The sequence below is a fragment of the Schistocerca cancellata genome, chromosome 2 (genome assembly GCF_023864275.1).
Source record: "Schistocerca cancellata isolate TAMUIC-IGC-003103 chromosome 2, iqSchCanc2.1, whole genome shotgun sequence".
Taxonomy (NCBI): domain Eukaryota; kingdom Metazoa; phylum Arthropoda; class Insecta; order Orthoptera; family Acrididae; genus Schistocerca; species Schistocerca cancellata.
The window spans coordinates 702,179,979-702,204,050 of record NC_064627.1 but is presented as its reverse complement, the minus strand read 5'-3'; the positions used below and the strand labels follow the sequence as shown (position 1 = coordinate 702,204,050).

At 40.8% G+C, this 24,072-nt stretch overlaps 1 protein-coding gene across 1 annotated transcript in view; it reads right to left on the bottom strand.

Moving 5' to 3' along the window:
- Nucleotides 1-24,072, bottom strand: part of LOC126162482 (ribonuclease P protein subunit p40-like) — a 265,430-nt gene that overhangs the window by 63,583 nt on the left and 177,775 nt on the right. The window contains exon 4 of the mRNA XM_049919026.1: nt 13,656-13,781. Within this exon, the coding sequence (XP_049774983.1) occupies nt 13,656-13,781 (126 nt within the window). The remainder of the gene's footprint in view (nt 1-13,655; nt 13,782-24,072) is intronic.

Here is a 24,072-nt window from a genome sequence, read left to right as displayed (position 1 = left end):
AGTTTGGAAGGTAGGAGACGAAATACTGGCAGAAGTAAAGCTGTGAGTACTGGGCATGAGTCGTGCTTCAGTAGCTCAGATGGTAGAGCACTTGCCCGCGAAAGGCAAAGGTCCCAAGTTCGAGTCTCAGTCGGGCACACAGTTTTAATCTGCCAGGATGTTTCATAATGAGGAGGTATTGAATAGGATTGGGGAGAAGGGAAGTTTGTGGCACAACTTGACTAGAAGAAGGGATCGGTTGGTAGGACATGTTCTGAGACATCAAGGGATCACCAATTTGGTATTGGAGGGCAGCATGGAAGGTAAAAATTGTAGAGTGAGACCAAGAGATGAATACACTTAACAGATACAGAAGGATGTAGGTTGCAGTAGGTACTGGGAGATGAAGAAGCTTGCACAGGATAGAGTAGCATGGAGAGCTGCATCAAACCAGTCTCAGGACTGAAGACCACAACAACAACAACAACAACAGGAAGTAAAGAGACTATTTTCACAGAACTGTACGTGCATTGCATTAACCCTTCTGCACAGAGCACTTCATTACAGAGAACTGCTTAATATAAGATGTCGCACTCTGTGACAACAGTGATTGAAGTCGTGGAAAATAGATAAGTAATGATGCCAGAATAGAATGACTCCCACATTAGAAATAAAAAGTGGAATAAACTGATTAGAAGGAACACTATAGAACTTCTAGATATTTACCAAATAAAAAGGTGGATTTCTGCAGCTAATCAATTATAGGTAGCAAAATTATCTAATACTGACCACCAATACACTATATTGTTGATAAGTATAAGTTTCACAGGGGCAGATGATTATCAGTTTAATAGTATGTAAGTTATTAAATCTTTTAATAATAATTTACTCATTGTAATGGAAGTAGTTTCTACCATCAAGTTTTTTTTTCTCACTTGAATACCAGATTTGAAGATAAATTTAAAATATCGGAATTACTTAAGTTGAAGAACACTCTACTAGAACAGACTAAGTGACTCACTGTAGATACATGTAAAGCACGAGATAAAATAGCAGCGTCATGCAAACTGTAAGTTTGGAGCAGCTTGAGAAAAATCTTCAGACATGTTCCATGTTGATCAGTTCAACTGCTGATTGAATAGCATCCTGCTGGTCAGTAACCGTTGGAGATATCCAGCAGCATTGCCTGAATGCCATTTTGGCAATGCACATGACTGTTTTGGATTGCTGCTGAAAAAGACTCAGAATCTTACTGAAAGATCTCTCAAAAAATCCAAAGATATTAAGGTCATACATTTAGGCTCATTCACTGTGGCTTGAAAGTTGGCATACAGACATTCATGGATGCCACATGAACTGTTATCAAGGATGGCAGAGTAAAAGCAGGAACAAATTAAACAACAAGTGTATTATCACCAGTCACTGTTTCTATATTCACAACACATTTGAAATGTTTAAATCTCCATCATTAAATGGATTTATACAGTCTAAGAAAAAGAAGAAGAAGAAGAAGAAGAAGAAGAATTATGCTTCATGGAGGATTTATGTGAATGGGACAGAAAGGACTAGAAGTGATGTTCATGTCCAGACAAACAACTGATTACAACTTCAGAAAATTTGGATGATTTATTCAAGAGAAATAGCTTCACAAATTGAACAATTCAATAACGCAATGATCCACCTCCAGCCCATATGCGAGCAGTTATTCAGCTTGGCATTGATTGATACAGTTTTTGGAGTGTCCTCCTAAGTGATATTGTGCCAAAATCTATCCAACTGGCATGGCACATTAGACCATCAAAATTGTGAGCTGCTTGGAGGGTCCTATCCATAATGCTCCTAATGTTCTCAATGTCTTACTGGTCAAGGTAGGGTTTGGCAAAGACATGGGGGTAGAAACTCTCGCACTTGAAAACCAAAGGGGTCCTACTAGGTAAAGAAATGGCACACCAGACAATCACTCCTGGTTGTCAAGCCTTATGGTGGACAACAGTCAGATTGGTATCCAAATATTGTCCGCGATGTCTCCAGACATGTCTTTGGCCTGGAATCTCACTGAATGGAGTAACATTGTGTCCTGCTTCGAACTGAGCCCCGATAACTGGGAAATATGAGTCTGGAGAGACCACAGAGAGCGGTGTGATACCAACCTGACAGTCGCCCACCATATGGCCCGACAACCAGGAATGACGGTTTGGGTGCCATTCTTTTCATAGACTGCAGAACACCTTTGGTAGTCAGCCGTGGCAGCCTTACACTATAGCATTGCACTGACAATACTCTATGCCCCATTTTGTTGCCTTTCATGATAAGTCATCTAGGGATCACATTTCAGTAAGGTAACACCTGCCTGCATATGGTGAGAGTTTCTACCCCTTGTCTTTGTGCTTGCCAAACCTTACCTTGGCCAGCAGATTGCTGGATCTCTCCCCAATGGAGAATGTTTGGAGTATCATGGCCAGGGCCCTCAAACCAGTTCAGGGAGTTGATGATTTAAGGCACAAATTGGACAGAATTTGACATGATATCTCTCAGGAGGGCATCCAACAAGTCTCTCAATCAATGTCAAGCTGAATAACTGCTTGCGTAAGGGTCCAGGGTGGGCACCACATTATTGACTTTTTCAATTTATGATACTCTTTTTCTGGAATATATCATCCAATTGCTCTGAAATAGTAATCTTTTGTTTGTTTGTACAAGTGCACCAGATCTACTGATTCCCCCTTTCTTTTTGTTTTGTTTTTGGTTTTAGGGCCCAAAACTGCTAGGTCATTAGCACCCAGTCTGTTGCTTAGGGAAAGGTTAAAAAACTGGAAATCAGCAGAAATCGGAGCGAAACTCAAAAAGTGGGGAAAATAAAAAGCAGAAGGAAAGCTTAGAAAACCACTACAGAAGGGGGGGGGGGGGGTTGTTTTTGCCAAAAAGAGCTTCAAACGACTGACGTCATCTCGCAGGCACTAATAACCTCGAGGACGCGATCGGCTGAGCACATGTCATCTGCTAAGATTGAAGATATATCAGGTGACAGCTGTAGACGGGCGTGTAGCAAAGTAAAATAGGGGCACTCAAGTTAAAGATGTCTCACCGTCCACAGCTGAGAGCAGTGGGGACAAAGCAGGGGAATATCGCCACTTAAAAGATGTCGATGACAGTGCCCTATCTGGAGTCTAGTTAAAATTACCTCCTCTCAACGACGAGTTCAGGAGGGAGAGGTCCAAGCACAGGGAAGAGCTTTCATGTTGCAATTTATTATTGGGAAGTGTAGACCAATGTGCGTGCCATAAAAGAGCAACATGACGACATAAAACACGCTGTAGATCAGCGAAGGGAACCATGCGAACAGCAGGCTGAGGAAGAGAGACTGCAGCCTTGGCCGCTATATCAGCCACCTCGTTTCCACAGATACCAATGTGTCCTGGGATCCAGAGGAATGCCGCAGAGATGCTCCCCAAGTGGAGCAAGTGCAGGCAGTCCTGAATCCGGTGTACCAGAGGGTGGACAGGGTAAAAAGATTGGAGACTGAGGAGAGAGCTGAGAGAATCTGAGCATATAATATACTGTATCCACTGATGGTGACGGATGTATTTGACAGCTTCACAGTAAAAACCAAACACTGGTCAGGAAGCCAAAATCGATTAGGAGTGTCGCGAACAATATAGGCACTCCCAAAACCAAATGATACTTTTGAGCCATCAGTGTAAATAAATGTGGCATCCTTCATTTGTGCTCATAGAGCAGCAAATGCCTGATGATAAACGAGAGAAGGGGTACCATCCTTGGGAAGCTGACCAAGGTCATGGAGTAGGCAGGTCTGGGGTCGGAGCCAAGGCAGCGCTGTACCCCAAATAGTCAAGAAAGTTTTAGGAAGGTGGAACGAAAGAGAACGTAGCAGTTGACGGAGGCGGACTCCCAGTGGTAGAAGAGATGAAGGGCGGCTTGCATACCCTAAATTCAAGACAGATGGCTAGCATAATGACTCAGAAGGACAGCTCACCGATTGGACAGCGGAGGTTCAGCAGTCTCAGCATAAAGGCTTTCCACAGAGCTGGTGTAAAAAGCTCCAGATGCTAAACGCAATCCATGGTGGTGGACAGAGTCGACATGCCGAAGAATAGACAGCCGAGCAGAGGAATAAACTATGCTTCCATAGTCCAATTTTGAGCGCACTAAGGTGCGATAACAGGTGGAGAAGGACCACTCGGTCTGCTCCCCAGGAGGTACCATTCAGAACATAGAGGGTGTTGACAGATTTGCAAACAGTGAGCCGAGAGACAGGAAACGTGGGAGGACCAGCACTGTTTTCTGTCAAACATAAGACCCAAGAATTTAGCGATGTCTGTGAACAGAAGGTTGACAGGGCCTAGATGTAGGGAAGGTGGAAGAAACTCGGTACGACACCAAAAATTGACACAAACGGTCTTACTGGGAGAAAAGCAGAAGCTGGTTTCGATGCTCCAAGAGTGGAGGTGATCGAGACATCCTTGAAGATGTCGTTCTAGAAGGCTGGTCCATTGAGAGCTGTAGTAGATCACAAAACCATCCACAGAGAGGGAGCCTGAGACATCGGGAAGGAGACAATCCATAATTGGATTTATGGCGATGGCAAACAGTACAACACTTAGCATGGAGCCCTGGGGTACCCCGTTTTCCTGGAAGAAAGTACAGGAGAGAGTAGTGTTCACCTGCACACTAAATGTGCACTCTGCCATAAATTTGTGAATAAAAAGGGGCAGCCAACCTCAAAACCCCAAAGAGGACAGTGTGCGGAGGCTGCCTGTTCTCCAACAGGTATCGTATACTCTCTCCAGATCAAAAAATATTGCTACCACTTGGCATTTCCTGAGAAAATTGTTCACGATATAAAAGTAGAGAGGAACAAGATGGTCAACTGCAGAACGATGCTTTCGGAAACTGCAATGGGCAGGTGTTAAACGGCTTCAGGACTCCAGCACTCCAGCCACCAGTCTAAACGGCAATTCACCATACACTCCAAAACCTTACATACACTACTCGTGAGAGAAATGGGGCGATAGCTAGAGGGGAGATGTTTGTCCTTTCCAGGTTTCGGAACAGGAACGATGATAGCTTGCCGCTATCTTCTGGGAAAAGTACTGTCGGTCCAAATTCAATTATAAAGGCGAAGGAGGTAATGCAGACTATGATATGATAAATGCAGCAACATTTGGATGTGGATACCATCTGGTCCTGGGGCAGAAGAGCGAGAAAAAGAGATGCGTGTTGGAGTTCCTGCATGGAGAAAACAGTATTATAGCTTTCGCTATTTTGAGAGGAGAAAGCAAGAGGTTGCACTTCCACTGCACATTTATTCAGGAGAAAGTCTGGCGGGTAATTTGAAGAGCTTGAAATCTCAGCAAAGTATTGACCCAATGAGTTAGAAACTGCAACGGGGTCCACTAAGGTATCATGCACGACAGTGAGCCCAGAATCTGGGAGAAACTAGACGCGCCAGATAACCGTCGGATTTGACTCCAAACTTCTGAGGAGGGAGTGAAGGTGTTGAAAGAACTAGTAAAGAAGTCCCAGCTGGCCTTCTTGCTATCGTGGATGACACGACAGCATCACGCACGTAACTGCTTATAGCGGATACAGTTGGCCAAAGTAGGATGATGGCAGAAAACGCGAAGAGCACGTTGCTGCTCAGGTATTGCATCATGGCACGCTTTGTTCCACCAAGGAACCGCGGGGCGCTGGGGCAAATCGGAGGTGCGAGGTATTGAATGTTCTGCGGCTGTAAGAATAACTTCTGTAACATGAGTGACCTGATCGTTGACGCTAGGAAAGTGACTGCCATCGAATGTCCAATCGGCTTGGGCAAACTTCCAGAGTATTGGGTGTGTAGATGGCAGTTATGGCTGCAATCAAAGGACACATGGAAAATGGTCACTCGAGTGTGTATCAGCAAGAGCAAACCATTCAAAGCACCGAGCTAGCTGAACAGTACCAACTGAAAGATCCAAATGAGAGAAATTCATTGTGGAGGCAGACAAAAATGTAGGTTCCCCAGTGTTGAGGCAAACATGATCCACTTGGTGGAAGCCATCAATCAATAGGGAGCCTCGTGGACAAGGATGCGGAGATCCCCAAAGCCGGTGGTGGACATTGAAGTCCCCAACCAGCAAATAGGGGGGTGGGAGCTGACCAAGGAGATGAAGGAGATCAGCTCTTGCCATCGGTGTGGATGATGGAATGTATACAGTACAAAGAGAGAAGGTGTATCCAGAAAGGGAAAGACGGGCAGCAACAGCTTGGAAGGAACTGTTTAAGGGGATTGGGTGATGATGGACAGTATCATGGAGAAGAATCGTTAAGTCCCCCATGTGCTGGAGTGCCATCAACAGAGGGGAGATCAAACCGGACTGACTGAAAATGAGGGAAAACAAAGCAATTGTGGGGACCCAGCTCTGTTTCCTGAAGACAAGTAGGATTGTAAGAGGACCAACGATTCATCCCGACTGGCTCTAATGCCACAGATATTCCAATGGATAATTGACATAGGGTGGACAGAAAATGGAAGAATCTTACCACAGTTGCTCTCAACTCAACGACTGCTGAGAGCTGGCAGCCGACAGCATGGAATGGCATTCAGCCAAAGGCAGAAGATCCTGATCCACAGGTTGTTTGGGAGCAGCTCCTGCCACCAGCGATCAGCCAGTTGATTAGCCGCCAGCAGTACGCCTTGGTGACATGGATGACGGCCGAGGGTGGTTACCGCCAGGTGGCACTGTAGATGAGACACGCCATGGCGGAGAAGGAGAGGAACTTGGTTTCTTATGAGCCTTCTTGGAAACATGACGATGAGATGAGGGAGGAATTGATGGTTGTGAAGTCAGGGTACGTAAAAAGTCTTCACGAGCAGGCTCTTTTTTGGAAGTCCTGGTGTCTGATTTTGGGGCTCGTGATTTAGCAGAAGCCAATGAAGGGTGAGCCATAGAGTGAGCAGGTGATAGTGGGGAGGTTGAAGGGTGATCTTTGTGCTGGCTGATCTGATGACAGTGGCACTAAAGATGAGATCACAAGTCTGCGTTGCTACCTCCTTAGTCGGCCGAGGAGATGCAAGGACAGTGCTATATTTACCTGCTGGAGGCACAGTGGGCTTTCAATTGGCAAATAACTATGAGCAGCAAATGTAGACACCTTTTCCTTCACTCTGATTTCCTGAATAAGACGTTCATCTTTGAAAATAGGGCAATCTCTAGAGGAAGCAGCGTGGTCACCCATACAGTTGATGCAACGAGGGGATGGAGGTGGACAAGCACCCTCATGGGCATCCTTGCCACACGTAACGCATTTGGCCAGACTGTAACACGACTGGCTAGTATGATTAAACTGCTGACACCAATAGCAATGTGTAGGGTTGGGGATGTAATGGTGAACTGGAATTATCTCACAGGCTGCTTTAATGTTCAATGGAAGTTGAAATCTGTCAAATATCAAGAAGATAGTACAGGTTGGAACCAAGTCCTTGTATACCCTTGTCATGACTCTATGTACAGCCATTACGACATGGTCAGACAGGTAGTTTTGAATTTCCTAGTTGGACAATCCGTCGAGTGAGCGTGTATAAACCACCCCGCGTGATGAATTCAAAGTTCGGTGCGCGTCCACCTGGACAGGTAAGGTGTGTAGCAGTGAAGTTTGCAGCAATTTTTGTGCCTGGAGGGCACTGACTTCTTCTAACGACAAGGTGACATTTCGTAATTGGGAACAAGAATTCACAGGTTCTGCAATTGTATTGACACCTTTCTGAATAATGAAAGGGTTGACCGTGGAGAAGTCTTGACCTTAGTCTGACCGAGACACAATAAGGAACTGTGACACTGATGGAAGAATTGTCCATGGCTGAGACTCATTTAACTTTTGCTTGGGAGAAGAAATGGTAGATGTAGAGGAAACCATTGCGGAAGTATTCCCCCATGATTACCGGCTTCTCTGATGGCGTGCTCCTTCCTTGTGGGGGGCCCTCTCTGAGGGCACTCCCACCTTAGGTGATTGTTCACACCTCAGGTCACACTTCCTGAGAAATGGACAGAGGGACCAATCGGCACGTTTGGAAGGTACCAGCTTGGGTAATCACCCCTCCCTGGGCCTGGCCATTACCAGGGGGTACGTACATGTCCTACCTGTCTATCCAGGGTGGGGAATTACATGTCACCCCATCACCGGCTATGCATGGGAATGCGTGGGTCGGCCTCCAGACATGCACAGGGAGGAAAGAAAGAGAAAGAGAGGAACAAAGAAAAGGAAAGAAGAGAGGTCTCAAACACCGCAGAGGAGAAGAGGGTAAAGAGAAGAGGCAAGGAAAAGAGAAGGACAAAGGGAGGACAGAGACTTTCCAGCATAGAAAGCAAAGAAGAGAGACTGTCTTACAGTTACAAGTGTCCGTCTCCAGACATAGGCATGAAACATACTTCCTTAGGGGGAGAAGGGGAAGGGAAGGGGCAGAGGTGAGGGGGTGGGGGTGGGGGGTGGGGGGGGGGATGTGGGAAAGGAAGGTATGCAGTCCAGAATGAAAAGAGAGCGGCACTAGTTTGGGGTCCCGTGCTCGCCACACCCATATCCACAAAAGAGTTGTGGACCCCCTGGGGGCTACTGATTCCTTTCCCATTTGGATAATTCCTTCATGGTGTGTTGTTGTTGGATTCTTTCCCCCTCTCAGAGTGTATTATGACAGAGAAAGGACATCTGAAACACACTGTGCGTATAAATAACCAGTGGCTGGTGACAGTAAACTTGTTTCATTTGATATCAATAATAGTGACAGTAAAGCCTAAACTAAATTGTTCAAATTTAAAAACAGAAATCTTAAGGTTCATTTTAAAATTTCCCTTTACAAAGGAAGTTCCACAATCACTGCTCCAAATTAATTCTTTCACCACTGCAAAGACATGTAATATAAGTATTAGTGTCAGTGATGATAAGAAATAGCTGAGTTAGCACATATTTGGTCACAATATACTGTAGCTGACAGCATTTTGTGTAAAGTTGCATAAATGCTTAGTTTAACGTATCAGGGAAAATTACATCTAAGGAATCTCAAGTGGAGGAACCATCACTGTTTTCAAAGTGCTGCTTTTCTGCTTATATATATTAATAAAAGAATAAAGATGTAATTCCCATGAGAAATAATTAACACAGAACAAAATTCCTGGCTGAACAATATTTATCTCTGGCCACATGGTTAGAAAAATCATGGCTTATTTATGTTTCCTAGAAGCTGTATTTTTGTGGACACTGTCACATTCAACATTTTATTCTACAGCTACACAGAATTTGTCTCATAATTTTTATACATACACCAATATTGCATTTGCGCGCGCGCAAGTGTGTGTGTGTGTGTGTGTGTGTGTGTGTGTGTGTGTGTGTGTGCGCGTCTGTCGTCTATTGTTGACAAAGGCCTTAATGGCCGAAAGGTTTAATTGTGAGAATCTTTCTGTCGTGCCTATCTGCGACTCAGCATCTCCTCTATATGGTGAGTAGCAACTTTCCTTTTCAAATATTGTTACATTCCATCTTGGATTTTACATTGTTTAATTTTTATACATATGTTTACAATATTTGTATGACATGTATCTGAGGCTGCACTGGGAACTTAGTTCAACATTCATCAAAATTAGCACAGGGTGGTGTCTGAAAGCACATATATGATAATTAGCAATTTAGATTTAATTTTTGGTTATTTTAATGATGAATGTGGAATAACGCTAAATAAACAAAAATGTGAAATTAGTAGAAGACCTAGATTCACTGTGTACAATGGATTTCACACTAGTCAATTTAGGTTGCATCCAATATATATATTTTATGGGCTGCAATAGCATTTGGTACTTTGCTAACAGTTTTTGGAAGGCTACATGATTTTTGGAATCATAATTAGATACTGGTTACAACATTCATCTAGCCATGCTCACATACTCATGTTATATTCTGAGGCAATATCTAATGAAATATGAAAGTTCTATAATTGCTATTTTTAACATCCCTGTATGGATATCATCTTTCAAATTACCAATATTATGGACATCATTCTGGTAGACTTTATGTTTTAGATTAGATTAGATTAGATTAGATTTACTTTCATTCCAATTGATCCGTAGTGAGGAGGTCCTCCTGGATGTGGAACATGTCAGAAAAACAACAATACATGACAAATATTTACAACTAAAACAAATAAGCTAATGTACCATTCCACAGGTCCCAAGTGGAATGATCGTCATTTTTTAATGAACACTAAGAGTCATTTTACAAATACTAATGCACTGAATTTAAAATAAAAAAGTTTTTTATTTATTTATAAGGTAATAAACATGTAATACAACTACTGTAATACTTATTTACAATGAACACATTACTGCACTGAAATGGTGCAGAAGTTAGATTATACTCACACACACACACACACACACACACACACACACACACACACAAATTTTCAGTGAACACATTACTGCACTGAAATTGTGCAGAAGTTATGTTGTACTTATATACAAATCAGTTGGTTTTACTAAGAAATTCATCAATGGAGTAGAAGGAGTTGGCCACCAATAAATCCTTTAGGCTTCTCTTAAACTGAATTTCATTGGTTGTTAAGCTTTTTATGGCTGCTGGCAAGTTATTGAAAATGTGTGTTCCTGAATAATGCACACCTTTTTGTACAAGACTAAGTGACTTTAAATCCTTGTGAAGATTATTCTTATTTCTAGTATTGATTCCATGAATTGAGCTGTTGGTTTGAAAAAGTGATATATTTTTAATGACAAATTTCATTAAGGAATAAATATATTGGGAAGCTGTAGTTAGTATCCCTAGTTCCCTAAACAGGCTTCTGCAGGATGTTCTTGAGTTCACACCACATATAATTCTTACTGCACGTTTTTGTGCCCGGAAAACTTTAGCTTGGCTTGATGAATTACCCCAAAAAATAATCCCATATGACATTATGGAATGAAAGTAAGCATAGTATGCCAGCTTTTTCATTTTTATATCCCCTACGTCTGACAAAATTCGCATTGCAAACACAGATTTGTTAAGACGCTTCAGCAGTTCTGTGGTGTGCTCCTCCCAATTGAATTTATTACCAAGCTGTAATCCCAAGAATTTAACACTGTCCACTTCTTCTATCTTCTTGTCATCGTATGTTAGACATATACTCTTGGGACACCCCTTACAAGTTCTGAACTGCATGTAGTGTGTTTTTTCAAAGTTTAGTGACAAAGAATTGGCTAGGAACCAGTGATTAATGTCCACAAATATTTTATTGGCTGATCTTTCTAAGACTACACTTGACTTGCTATTTATTGCAATGTTTGTATCATCGGCAAACAAAACAAACTTGGCATCTGGTAATGTTACTGATGAAAGGTCATTGATATACACAAGAAAAAGTAAGGGCCCCAAAATGGAACCTTGTGGGACCCCACATGTAATTAGTTCCCAGTTGGATGATGCCTGATAGCTTGGTACATGTCTCTTTCCTAATAACACCCTTTGTTTCCTGCCAGAGATATAAGATTTGAACCATTTTGCAGCATTTCCTGTTACACTATAATATTCTAGTTTACTTAAAAGGATATTGTGATTTACACAGTCAAATGCCTTTGACAGATCACAAAATATACCAGTTGCCTGCAATTTTTTGTCTAATGAATTAAGCACATTTTCACTGTAAGTGAAGACAGCCTTCTCAATATCAGAACCTTTTAGAAATCCAAACTGTGACTTTGACAGTATGTTATTTGAGATAAATGGTTATAAAGACGACTGTACATTACTTTTTCGAAAATTTTTGAGAATGTTGGTAACAGTGAAATTGGACGGAAATTTGATGCTATTTCTTTATCTCCCTTCTTAAACAGTGGCTTAACTTCAGCATATTTTAGCCATTCAGGAAATATTCCACTGATAAACGACTGGTTACACAGATAGCTTAATATGTTACTTAGCTCAGAATCACATTCTTTAATTAACTTTGTTGATATTTCATCATACCCACTAGATGTTTTTGATTTTAAAGATTTTATGATGGACATTATTTCTGTTGGGGTAGTGAGGGTCAAATTCATATTATGGAAGTTACTTGAAATGTCTGGTCTAAGGTAATCCATAGCAGCATCTACCGAACCTGACAACCCCATCTTTTCAGTAACAGTTATAAAATGTTTGTTAAAAAGTTCTGCAACACTATACACATCTGTCACCAATGTATCATTTACTCTTAATGCTATTTGTTCCTCTTCATGTCTGGTTCTACCGGTCTCCTCCTTCACTATATCCCATATTGTCTTTATTTTGTTATCTGATATGACTATCTTTTCCTTGTAATATATTTGCTTTGACATCCGTATTACAGTCTTTAATATTTTGCAGTATTTCTTATAATGTGCTATAGCATCAACATTGGAAATGTTTCGGATTGACAGATACAGTTTTCTTTTTGTTTTACAAGATACCCCTATTCCTCGAGTAATCCATGGCTTCTTTGTAGATTTTCCTCTAACCTTGGTAAGTTTTGGGGGAAAGCAGTGTTCAAATAAGGTAAGCACTTTATTAGCAAAAATGTTATATTTTTCATTCATGCCATGAGCACTGTAAACATCAGTCCAGTGAATGTCTCTGAGGAGTGTCCTAAAATAATCAATTTTTGGCTTACTGATTACCCTCTTGAGCTCAGATTTAACAGATTTTATATCCTGTGCAGTATTAACATTTAACAGAAGGAACTGCATGTCATGGTCTGAGAGGCCATTGACTATTGGTTTTGTAATATAATTTTGTTCATTGGACTTTTCTATAAAGATATTATCAATTTATGACAGTTCCTGATGAATGTGGCAACTCCTCCTTTCTCCATTTCTGATCTACAAAAGTGAGATGCTAACCTAAACCCTGTAACACTTAAAAGTTCTATACTGAAATTACAGACTAGGCATACTGCCTCACTCATACCAATTTCTTTACTTCTTTACTGAAATGTTTCAATGATACCAGCTACATTCAATAACAACATTACTTGTGAATAAACACTTTATAATTAAACACCATCACAATAAAATATGGTGTACATTCTGATTTCATAAACTAAGTAAGTGCCAGGTATTATCAGTCAAATGCATATCAGATTATCTATGCAGAAGATGCTCACATACCCAGAAAATTGGTAGAATTTGCTTAACTGCCCTATGCACTCCTGCCTTTCTGAGTTCACCTCATAACCACATTGCAACTTAGAGCGTAATCAAGTATGAGCACCACAACTGAACAGAAAATGCTATAACAACATTAGGGACACAACATCTTCAATGGACATCAGTCAGTACTGAAACAAATAATTTCAGTCAGTAGTCTTCTTGAACCTCCCCTACTGTGATGTACTTCCCCATAGGAGCAGCATAAAAATGCAACAAACTAAGCCAAGCATAATGCAGACGTCTACATGTTACAATATTGAAAACATCTATAAGTAAATTGAACAACAAGTTTCAAATTCACTATGACAGACAATAACTAAATTAAATTTGTATAGAATATTCATATGTGACATGTATACTATTACAAACATAAAATATAAATCATTTCCTAGAAATGTTCTGCACAATTTATCGTGAAACTAAAGTAGACACTTTAATTAATTTATGAATCAAAACTCAATGAAATATTACCTGGAGGGTCCCATGCTAAGAGAATATCAAACTTCACATTGAAACAGTTCTTTAAACACCAAAAAACTCGCTCATAATTTTTATTTCCAGGCCCAAAATTACTTGCTTTGATGTCCAAGTTGATGACTAGAAAAGAAAGACAGACACACTCATAAATTACTTTCCTTAGAGTAGTAAACATTGAGCAGTGCTTGAGAAGAATTTTATCTCTACATGATTCATTAATCTTCCTAGTTTTTTGATGTAATTTATAAAACCAATTTGAAGTGAACTTTCTTGGTACAAACTGTAGTGCCAACTGCATCCTTAAGGTAATTTTTCTGGTTTTGCAAGCAATGTTCTAACAACTGAGCCAGTCATATATTCTCAGTGTCTATCGCAAAATTATGAAAACTGAGTTTTATTACTGTTATTGTTACTATTATTATTATTCTTTCTCTTCTCAGATATTATGTCTGGTCAAAAATGGAAAGTGACGCGGACCTTGATCAAGCGTGACTTCCTTTTAACTGTACGGTATATGTTATATTGCATTTAGTAACTTTCGGGTAATTGAACATGTATCAATAATTACGGATTTCTGTAGTTGTATATATAAGTTTGGATGTAGCTGTATTGCATTGATCTACTGGTGGATATTGTGTGGTATGACTCCTGTAGTTGATAGTATAATTGGTATAATGTCAACTTAATCCTGATGCCACATGTCCTTGACTTCCTCAGCCAGTTGGATGTATTTTTCAATTTTTTCTCCTGTTTTCTTTTGTATATTTGTTGTATTGAGTATGGATATTTCAATTAGTTGTGTTAATTTCTCCTTTTTATTGGTGAATATGATGTCAGGTTTGTTATGTGGTGTTGTTTTATCTGTTAAAATGGTTCTGTTCCAGTATAATTTGTATTCATCATTGTCCAGTACATTTTGTGGTGCATACTTGTATGTGGGAACGTGTTGTTTTATAAGTTTATGTTGTAAGGCAAGCTGTTGATGTATTATTTTTGCTACATTGTCCTGTCTTCTGGGGTATTCTGTATTTGCTACTATTGTACATCCACTTGTGATGTGATCTACTGTTTCTATTTGTTGTTTGCAAAGTCTGCATTTATCTGTTGTGGTATTGGGATCTTTAATAATATGCTTGCTGTAATATCTGGTGTTTATTGTTTGATCCTGTATTGCAATCATGAATCCTTCCATCTCACTGGGTATATTGCCTTTTCTTAGCCATGTGTTGGATGCGTCTTGATCGATGTGTGGCTGTGTTAGATGATACAGGTGCTTGCCATGTAGTGTTTTCTTTTTCCAATTTACTTTCTTCGTATCTGTTGATGTTATGTGATCTAAATGGTTGTAGAAGTGGTTATGAAATTGCAGTGGTGTAGCCGATGTATTTATATGAGTGATTGCTTTGTGTATTTTGCTAGTTTCTGGTTGTTCTGGAAATAATTTTCTTAAATTGTCTACCTGTCCATAATGTAGGTTTTTTATGTCGATAAATCCCCTTCATCCTTCCTTTCTCCTTAATGTGAATCTTTCTGTTGCTGAATGTATGTGATGTATTCTATATTTGTGGCATTGTGATTGTGTAAGTGTATTGAGTACTTCTAGGTCTGTGTTGCTCCATTTCACTACTCCAAATGAGTAGGTCAATATTGGTATAGCATAAGTATTTATAGCTTTTGTCTTGTTTCTTGCTGTCAATTCTGTTTTCAGTATTTTTGTTAGTCTTTGTCTATATTTTTCTTTCAGTTCTTCTTTAATATTTGTATTATCTATTCCTATTTTTTGTCTGTATCCTAGATATTTATAGGCATCTGTTTTTTCCATCGCTTCTATGCAGTCGCTGTGGTTATCCAACATGTAATCTTCTTGTTTAGTGTGTTTTCCATTGACTATGCTATTCTTCTTACATTTGTCTGTTCCAAAAGCCACATTTATATCATTGCTAAATACTTCTGTTATCTTTAGTAATTGGTTGAGTTGTTGATTTGTTGCTGCCAGTAGTTTTAGATCATCCATGTATAGCAAATGTGTGATATTGTGTTGGTATGTTCCAGTAATATTATATCCATAATTTGTATTATTTATCATGTTGGATAGTGGGTTCAGAGCAAGGCAGAATGAGAAAGGACTTAATGAGTCTCCTTGGTATATTCCACGCTTAATCAGTATTGGCTGTGATGTGATATTATTTGAATTTGTTTGGATATTAAGTGTGGTTTTCCAATTTTTCATTACTATGTTTAGGAACTGTATCAATTTAGGATCTACTTTGTATATTTCCAATATTTGTAGTAACCATGAGTGGGGTACACTATGAAAAGCTTTTTGGTAATCAATGTATGCTTAGTGTAGCAACCTTTGTTTAGTTTTAGCTTTATATGTCACCTCTGCATCTATTAACAGTTGCTCTTTACATCCTCGTGCTCCTTTGCAACAGCCTTTTTGTTGTTCATTTATAATTTTGTTCTGTGTTGTATATGTCATTAATTTCTGTGTAATGGCTGAAGTTAATATTTTGTATATTGTTGGTAGGCATGTTATGGCGCAATATTTAGCTGGGTTTGCTGTGTCTGCTTGATCTTTGGGTTTCAGATAAGTTATTCCATGTGTAAGTGTATCAGGGAATGTGTATGGGTCTGCAATGTAACTGTTCAATAATTTAGTTAGATGTGAATGTGTTGAGGTGAACTTCTTTAGCCAGAAATTTGCTATTTTATCTTTTCCTGGCGCTTTCTAATTGTGAGTAGAATTAATTGCTTGGGTGATTCATGTTGCAAAATTATCACTTCAGGCATTTGTGGTATCATCTTGTATGTGTCTGTTTCTGCTTGTATCCACCGTGCATGCCTGTTATGTTGTACCGGGTTTGACCATATGTTGCTCCAGAAGTGTTCCATGTCTGTTATGTTTGGTGGATTGTCTATTTTAATGTGTGTGTTATCTACTGTCTGGTAAAATTTCTTTTGGTTTGTGTTGAATGTTTGGTTTTGTTTCCTTCTATTTTCACTTTTTTTGTATCTTCTAAGTCGTTTGGCCAACACTTGTAATTTCTGCTTCTTTTCATCTAATTGCTCTATCGCTTCCTGTTGTGAGATTTTACCTGACCTTTATCGTTTTTTGTCTGACATTTCATTTCTTATAAATTGTGTTAGCTGTCCAATGTCTTTTCTCAGTTTTTCTATTCTGATCTGTAGCCTGTGTTGCCATGCTGGTTTTGTGGGTTTCTTCTGTGTGTTGGTTGGTTCTGATCTCTGCCTAGTGTGTATATTTAGTGTAGTGAGTGCTCCTATATAAACCAGTAGTTGTAACTCTTCCATAGCTGTGTTTTCATTTATTTTGTTGTGTATGATTGTGTTGATAGTTTTTATTGTTGTTTCGACTTGTGGGTTATTTGGCGGTCTATGCAAGAATGGTCTAATGTCTGTATTTGTGTCTTTGTATTCTATATATGTCAGCTGAAATTTTTCTTCTATATGTAACATGTGTGTCACTTCGTGTTCTATTTGTGCTTGTTCTGGTGGCTGTCTTAAGATTTCGTTTTCCTCTGATTGTTTAATTGATGCGTGTTGTTCTTTGTTTGTTTGCCCTGGGATGTTTGAGTCCATTACTGTATTTTCTTCTTCTTTTGATTGCACATTATTTTGTTCCAGTATTTGTTGTACTTGTTGTTTGATGTTTTCTAATTCTGACTGGGGTATCCTGTTATTTTTGATTATTACACGGATCTGATCAGCTAGTCGTTGTTCTGTTAAAAATTTTAATTCTGGGTATCTGGTAATAAATTTGTATACTTGTGATCTGTATCCAGTTGTGTTGGTTCCTAGGTTTGTTGCTTGGTAATAACAGAACATGAGGTATCAATTAACTTCATCTGACCATCTCATCCTCTGTCTTGGTTTTCTTCTAGGGTGGTTGAAGGAAGCATATCCTGCAAAACACCTCTATTTGGATTTAAATCATTTTCCAGTTGGCTAGCAGTGTCATTACCATTGTTGGTGGGCATAGGGTTCAAGCGTCGTCCCCGACCATGACGGCGCTTGTCCGAGGCTTCTTTAGTTCTGTCTTGAACCAACTAATCACACTAAATGGGAGGTTAGCCCTATTAGTGGTTTGTTCTTTTTGTCGCCTTTTACGACTGGCAGAACATACCAGAGGCCTTATTATTATTATTAGGCTTATCAGTATTATGAAGAAATTATGTTATTCTACTCTTTAATAACTGTCATGTATTGTTGTTTTTCTGACATGTTCCACATCCTGGAGGACCTCCTCACTACGGATCAATTGGAATGAAAGTAGATCTAATCTAATCTAATCTAATCTAAACAGAGATTGCCTACAAAACAATTGTGCAACCCATCCTGGAACATTGCTAAGTGTGCGAGACCTATGCCAAATAGGACTAACAGGGGATGTTAATGTACACAAAGAAAAGCAGCATGAATGGTTACAGATTTGTTTGACCAACAGGAGAATGTAACGGAAATCCTGAAAAACACAGTCACACACACACTTGAAAATAAACATCAACTACCATACAAAACTTGCTTACAAAGTTTCAAGATCTAGTATTAAATGAGAAGTCTAAGAATGTACTACAATCTCAAATATCACAAAGGTGAGCTTCCAGAAGTTACAGCACAATCAAGGGTATTTAAGTAGCATTCTTCCTGTGCTCCATATGTGAATGGAATTGGAAGAAACCCTAAAATGTGGTACAAGGGGAAATATCCTTTGCCATGGACTCCACAGTTCTTTTTAGAATATACTGCAACTGACTTTTTAAAATTAGAACTCAAGTGTGCCCATACAATAGTGAGTAGTGGGAAAGCGAGAGTGGGGCAAGTAGCCACTAAAAGTTGTGTGTGGGTACTAAGTTTTAAATAATTTTCTTGGAAGAAAAACACTTGAGTAAGCTACATTTTTCCCCTTACCTGAGAGCTAGGAAGGTGGGACATAGCACCTTGGTATGGATGCCCTTGGTAGTACCTTTACCTTTGCAGTTATACTAACAGTCTATCACAGTGTTAATCTGAATCATAAGCATTTACATTACTGTTACCACAGAAAAAAATTCAGAAGATATTGCATATGTGAAGTCACAACAGGTGTTGAAGATCTTCACATCACATTAATATAACTATTGATGTAACAATATAAGGAAAGACAGACTGCTACTAATGTAAAGATGACACCTGAAGTTGCAGCCAGGTATAACTAAAAGATACTTACACATGCTCTCTGCCACAGCCTTTCCCAGAAAATGAAAACATGCAGACACACACACACACACACACACACACACACACACACACACACACACACACACACATCATTCATTCACACACAAAAGCACACCTCTTCTACATATGACTACCATCTATGGCAGCTAAAACTATAATGCACCTCTCACACCGAATGGAAGCAGCAATCAGGAGGGGGTAGGGAAGTGCAAGGGACTGTAATGTACAGGTGGGAGGAAGAAAGATTGCTGTCTGGCGGAGCATGCAGGGAAAAGACTGACAGTCACTGAATTAGGAGGGGCAGGGAGGTAGGGAGGGGGACAGGGAGTGAAAAAGGAGAGGAGCAAGGAAGGGGTAAGATGGGCAGGTGCAATGGCAGAGGGTGGGAAATGAAAATGGGGAGGAGGTGATACAACCGAGGGGATGAAGACTGTTGGATGGAGGCTGTGTCAACAGTATGTCACCACAGGTTTAGGATGGGATAATTCTGGGAGTGGAGGATGTGAGAATGTGTTGTGAGGACCACTCCCATCTGTGCAGTTTAGAAAAGCTGGTGGTGAAGGGGACGATCCAGATGCCTCAGGTAGTGAAGCAGCCATTGAAATCAAGAATGTTGTGTTCAGTTCATATTGTGCCACGGAGTGGTCTCCTTGGCTCTTGGCCACAGTTTGGTGGTGGCTATTCATCCTGCTGCACTGCTTGGCTGGTAGTCATACCAATATAAAAAGCTGTGTAATGATTACAACCAAGCTCCTATATGACATGGTTGCTTTCACAATGGCCTGACTTCTGGTGGAGTAGGATAAGCCTGTGACAGGACTGGAATAGGAAGTGCTGGGTGGGTGGACTGGGAAGGTCTCGCACCTGGATCTTCCACAGGGATATGATCCTTGTGGCGAGGGGTAAGATTGGGAATGACATAGGGATGGACTAGGATGTTGTGGCCATTGGATGGGCAATGGAACACCACTTTAGGAGGGGTGGGAAGTATCTTGGGTAGGATGTCCATTTCAGAGCTTGATGATGACTAATCAAAGTTCTAGCAAAGGATGTAGTTCAGTTGCTCCAGTCCATTGTGGTGTTGGGTGACAAATGGGACACTCTTTTTGTGGCTGGCTCTGGGGGGTGGTGGGAGGATTGGGTGTTTGAATGGGAATGGCAGGGAGGTCTTTGTGCAGGTTTGGTCTGGGTGATAGTGTCTGAGAGCAATTTTTTGGTGAGGAAGAGATGACAGCTGTTGAAATAGAAGTGCTGTTAGTGGTTGGTGGGTTTAATGTGGACTGAGGTATGGATGGAGCCATCAGAGAAGAGGTGGTCAATGTCCAGGAAGATGGCATGTAGGGTTGGGGAGGACATGGTGAAATGGATGGGAAAGAAGGTGCTGATGTTGTGAAGGAACGAAGATAGGGTTTCTTGGCTCCAAGTCCATATCATGAAGATATCATCAAAGAAACTCAACCACTCTAGGGGTTTGGCATTTTGGGAGGCTAGGAAACTCTCCTCTACAGGCCCATAAACAGGGTGGCACAGGAGGGTGCCATGCAGGTGCTCATGGATGTGCTGTGGATTTGTTTGTATACCTACTATAAAAATAGTAGTGAGTTAGGATAAAGTCAGTAAGGTGTATGAGGAATGAGGTAGTGGGTATTGAGGACATTGGGAAAGGTAATGTTCAATAAGGGTAAGATCATAGGCATGAAGGATATTGGTGTAGAGGGAGGTGGGATCAACAGTGACCTGTAAGGATCCAGGAGGTAAAGGTGTGGGGCTGGTGGAGTCAGTGAAGGTAGTGGTTGGTATCTTTGACATGGGAGGCTAGATTAGGTTCAAATGGTTGGAGGTGTTGGTCAATGATGGCCAAATTCTTTCAGTGGAGATTCAATAACCAGCCACAACGGTACGTTAATGATTGTTGGTTTTGTGGATTTTGGGGGACATGTAGAAGGTAGATATGTGGGGTGCATAAGGGTGAAAAACGAAATAGATTCAGGGGAGATGTTTTGGGAATGGCCTTGGGCTTCTGGGATGGGATCACTCTGGAGGAGTCAGATAATTGGCAAAGGCCTTCTGCCAGGTAGTCAATGCGATTCATAACAATAGTGGTAGAACCTTTGTCTGTAGGTAGGATGATTAGGTCATGATTTGTTTTGAGGATGTGTGCACTTTCTGTTATTCTGCTGGAAGGCTGTTGTTCTGAAGAAGGGATCTGAGGAAGGATGTTGAGACTAAATTGGAAGTAAGGAATTCCTGGAAGGTGATCAGTGGGTGGTTAAGTAGGAGGGTTGGGGGATCATGGTTGGATGGTTGTATGAACTGGGAAAGGTAGGATTAAGAGTTGGGATTAGAATGGCTTTGATTGGAGGGATTGGTGGCAAAGTGCTTCCATTGCAAGCACTGGATGAAGGAGAGTAGGTCTTTGAGAAGTTCAGCATGTTAATTTAATATTGAGTGTAGGGCTATAGGGGAGGCCTGTGGACAGGACTGAAACTTATGTGGAGCTGAGGGTTTTGGTGGAAGTATTAACAACAATTGATAGGCTTTCACAAACAGGGCACTATCCCCCAGACCAAGTCCGCAAACAGATCTCCCATGACATTTCCCATCGCACTGCCAATCCTCCCATCACCCTGAAGAACCAGCCACAAAGGAGTGTCCTCTTCATCACCCAATACCAAGCCAACTGGAACAACTACACTATAAATCCTTCAGCAGGGATTTGTTCACTTACTATCAAGTCCTGATATGAGGACATCCTACCCAAGATCCTTCCCACCCCTCCTTAATGGTGTTCTGTTGCCCAACTAACCTCCACCACATCCTAGTCCATTTCTATTTCAACTCTCAATCTCAATCCCAATCCCTTACCACAAGGATCATATCTCTGCTGAAGACCCAAGTGCAAGACCTCCGCAATCCATCCACCCAGCACTTCCTATTCCAGTCCTATCAAAGGGTTATCCTACCTCATCAGAAGCCAGGACACCAGTGATAGTAGCCATTTCATATACCAAATTTGCTGCAATCACTGCACAGCTTTTTATGTCTTTATATTCATATGACTACCAAACAGTTGTCCAGCAGGATGAACAACAACTGCCAAACTGTAGCCAAGAGCCAAGTAAACCACCATGTGGCTGAGCATTACATACTTGATTTCAATGGCTGCTTCACTACCCGAGGCATCTGGACCCTCCCCTCCACCACCAGCTTTTCTGAACTTCACAGATGGAAGTTTTCTTACAACACATTCTCCATTCCTGAAATTATCCTGGCCTCAACCTAAAGCAACATTCTGTCCCCATATGCTCCACCCAACACTTTCCACCTTCTCTGTTTTATCATCTCTCTCCCATTCTTGTCTCCCACCCTATTTATGTGCTGCTTGCTGCTAACCTACACACCCATCTTTTCCCTTCTCCACTGCTCTCCTTTTTGTCACCTCCTTCCCTCTACCCATCCCCTCACCGCCCCCCACAAACCTCCCTGCCTTCAGTCTCCCAACACAGTGCTTGTTGGCAGTCTAGACCCTGCATACTCTGCCAGACAGTGCTCTTCGCTCTTCCCATCCATTCACTGCTATCCACTCCCCTTCCTCACTCCCTACAGATTGCTGCTTCCGTTCTATGTGACAGCTGCATTCCACTCTGAGCTGCTGGAGATGGCAGTCATGTGTACAAGGATGTCATTATCAGGAGAAAGAAAACTAGCACTCCACAGATCGGAACATGGAATGTAAGGTCCCTTAATCAAGCAGGTAGATTAGAAAACTTAAAAAGGGAAATGGATAGGTTAAAGTTGGATATAGTGAGAATTAGTGAAGTTCAGTGCAGGAGGAACAAGCCTTCTGGTCAGGTGAATACAGGATTATAGGCTACATACAAAATCAGATAGGGGTAATGCAGGAGAAGGTCTAGTAATGAACAAATAAATAGGAACGCGGATAAGCTACTATGAACAGCATAGTGAATGCATTATTGTAGCCAAGACAGACTCAAAGCCCACGCCTACACAATGGTACAAGTTTATATACCAACTAGCTCCACGGATGCTGAAGAGATTGAAGAAATTTATGATGCCATGAAAGAAATTATTCAGATAGTTAAGGGAGACGAACATTTAAGAGTCATGGGGAACTGGAATTTGACAGTATGAAAAAGAAGTGAAGGAAAAGTAGTAGATGAATATGGAACCAGGTTTTAAAATTGTAAGACATTTCCAGGGGCAGATGTGGACTCTGACCACAATCTATTGGTTATGAACTGAGGATTAAAACCGAAGAAACTACAAAAAGGTGGGAATTTAAGGAGATGGGACCTGGATAAACTGAAAGAACCGGAGATTTTAGAGTGTTTCAGAGAGAGCGTTGGGGAACAGTTGACAAGAACAGGAGAAAGAAGCACAATACAAGAATAATGGGTAACTTTGAGAAATGAAATAGTGAAGGCAGCAGTGGATCAAGTATGTAAAAAGATGAGGGCTAGCAGAAATCCTTTGGTATAAGAAGATATATTGAATTTAATTGATGAAAGGAGAAAAAATAAAAATGGAGTAAATAAAGCAGGAAAAAAGGAATACAAACATCTCAAAACTGAGATCGACAGGAAGTGTAAAATGTCTAAGCAGGAATAGCTAGAGGACAAATGTAAGGATGTAGAGGCATATATCACTAAGGGTAAGATAGATACTGCCTACAGAAAAATTAAAGAGACCTTTGGAGAAAAGAGAACCACTTGTATGAATATCACAAGAGCTCAGATGGAAACCCAGTTCTAAGCAAAGAAGGGAAAGCAGAAAGTTGGAAGGAGTATGTAGAGGGTCTGTACAAGAGCTATGTGCTCAAGGACAATATTATAAAAATGGAAGAGGACGTACATGAAGATGAAATGGGAGATATGATGCTGCATGAAGAATTTGGCAGAGCACCAAAAGACCTAAGTTGAAACAAGGCCCCGGGAGTAGACAATATTCCATTAGAACTACTGATAGCCTTGGGAGAGCCAGCCCTGGCAAAACTCTGCCATCTGATGAGCAAGATGTATGAGACAGGCGAAATACCCTCAGACTTCAAGAAGAATATAATAATTCCAATCCCAAAGAAAGCAGGTGTTGACAGATGTGAAAATTACTGAACTATCAGTTTAATAAGTCACGGCTACAAAATAATACTGCG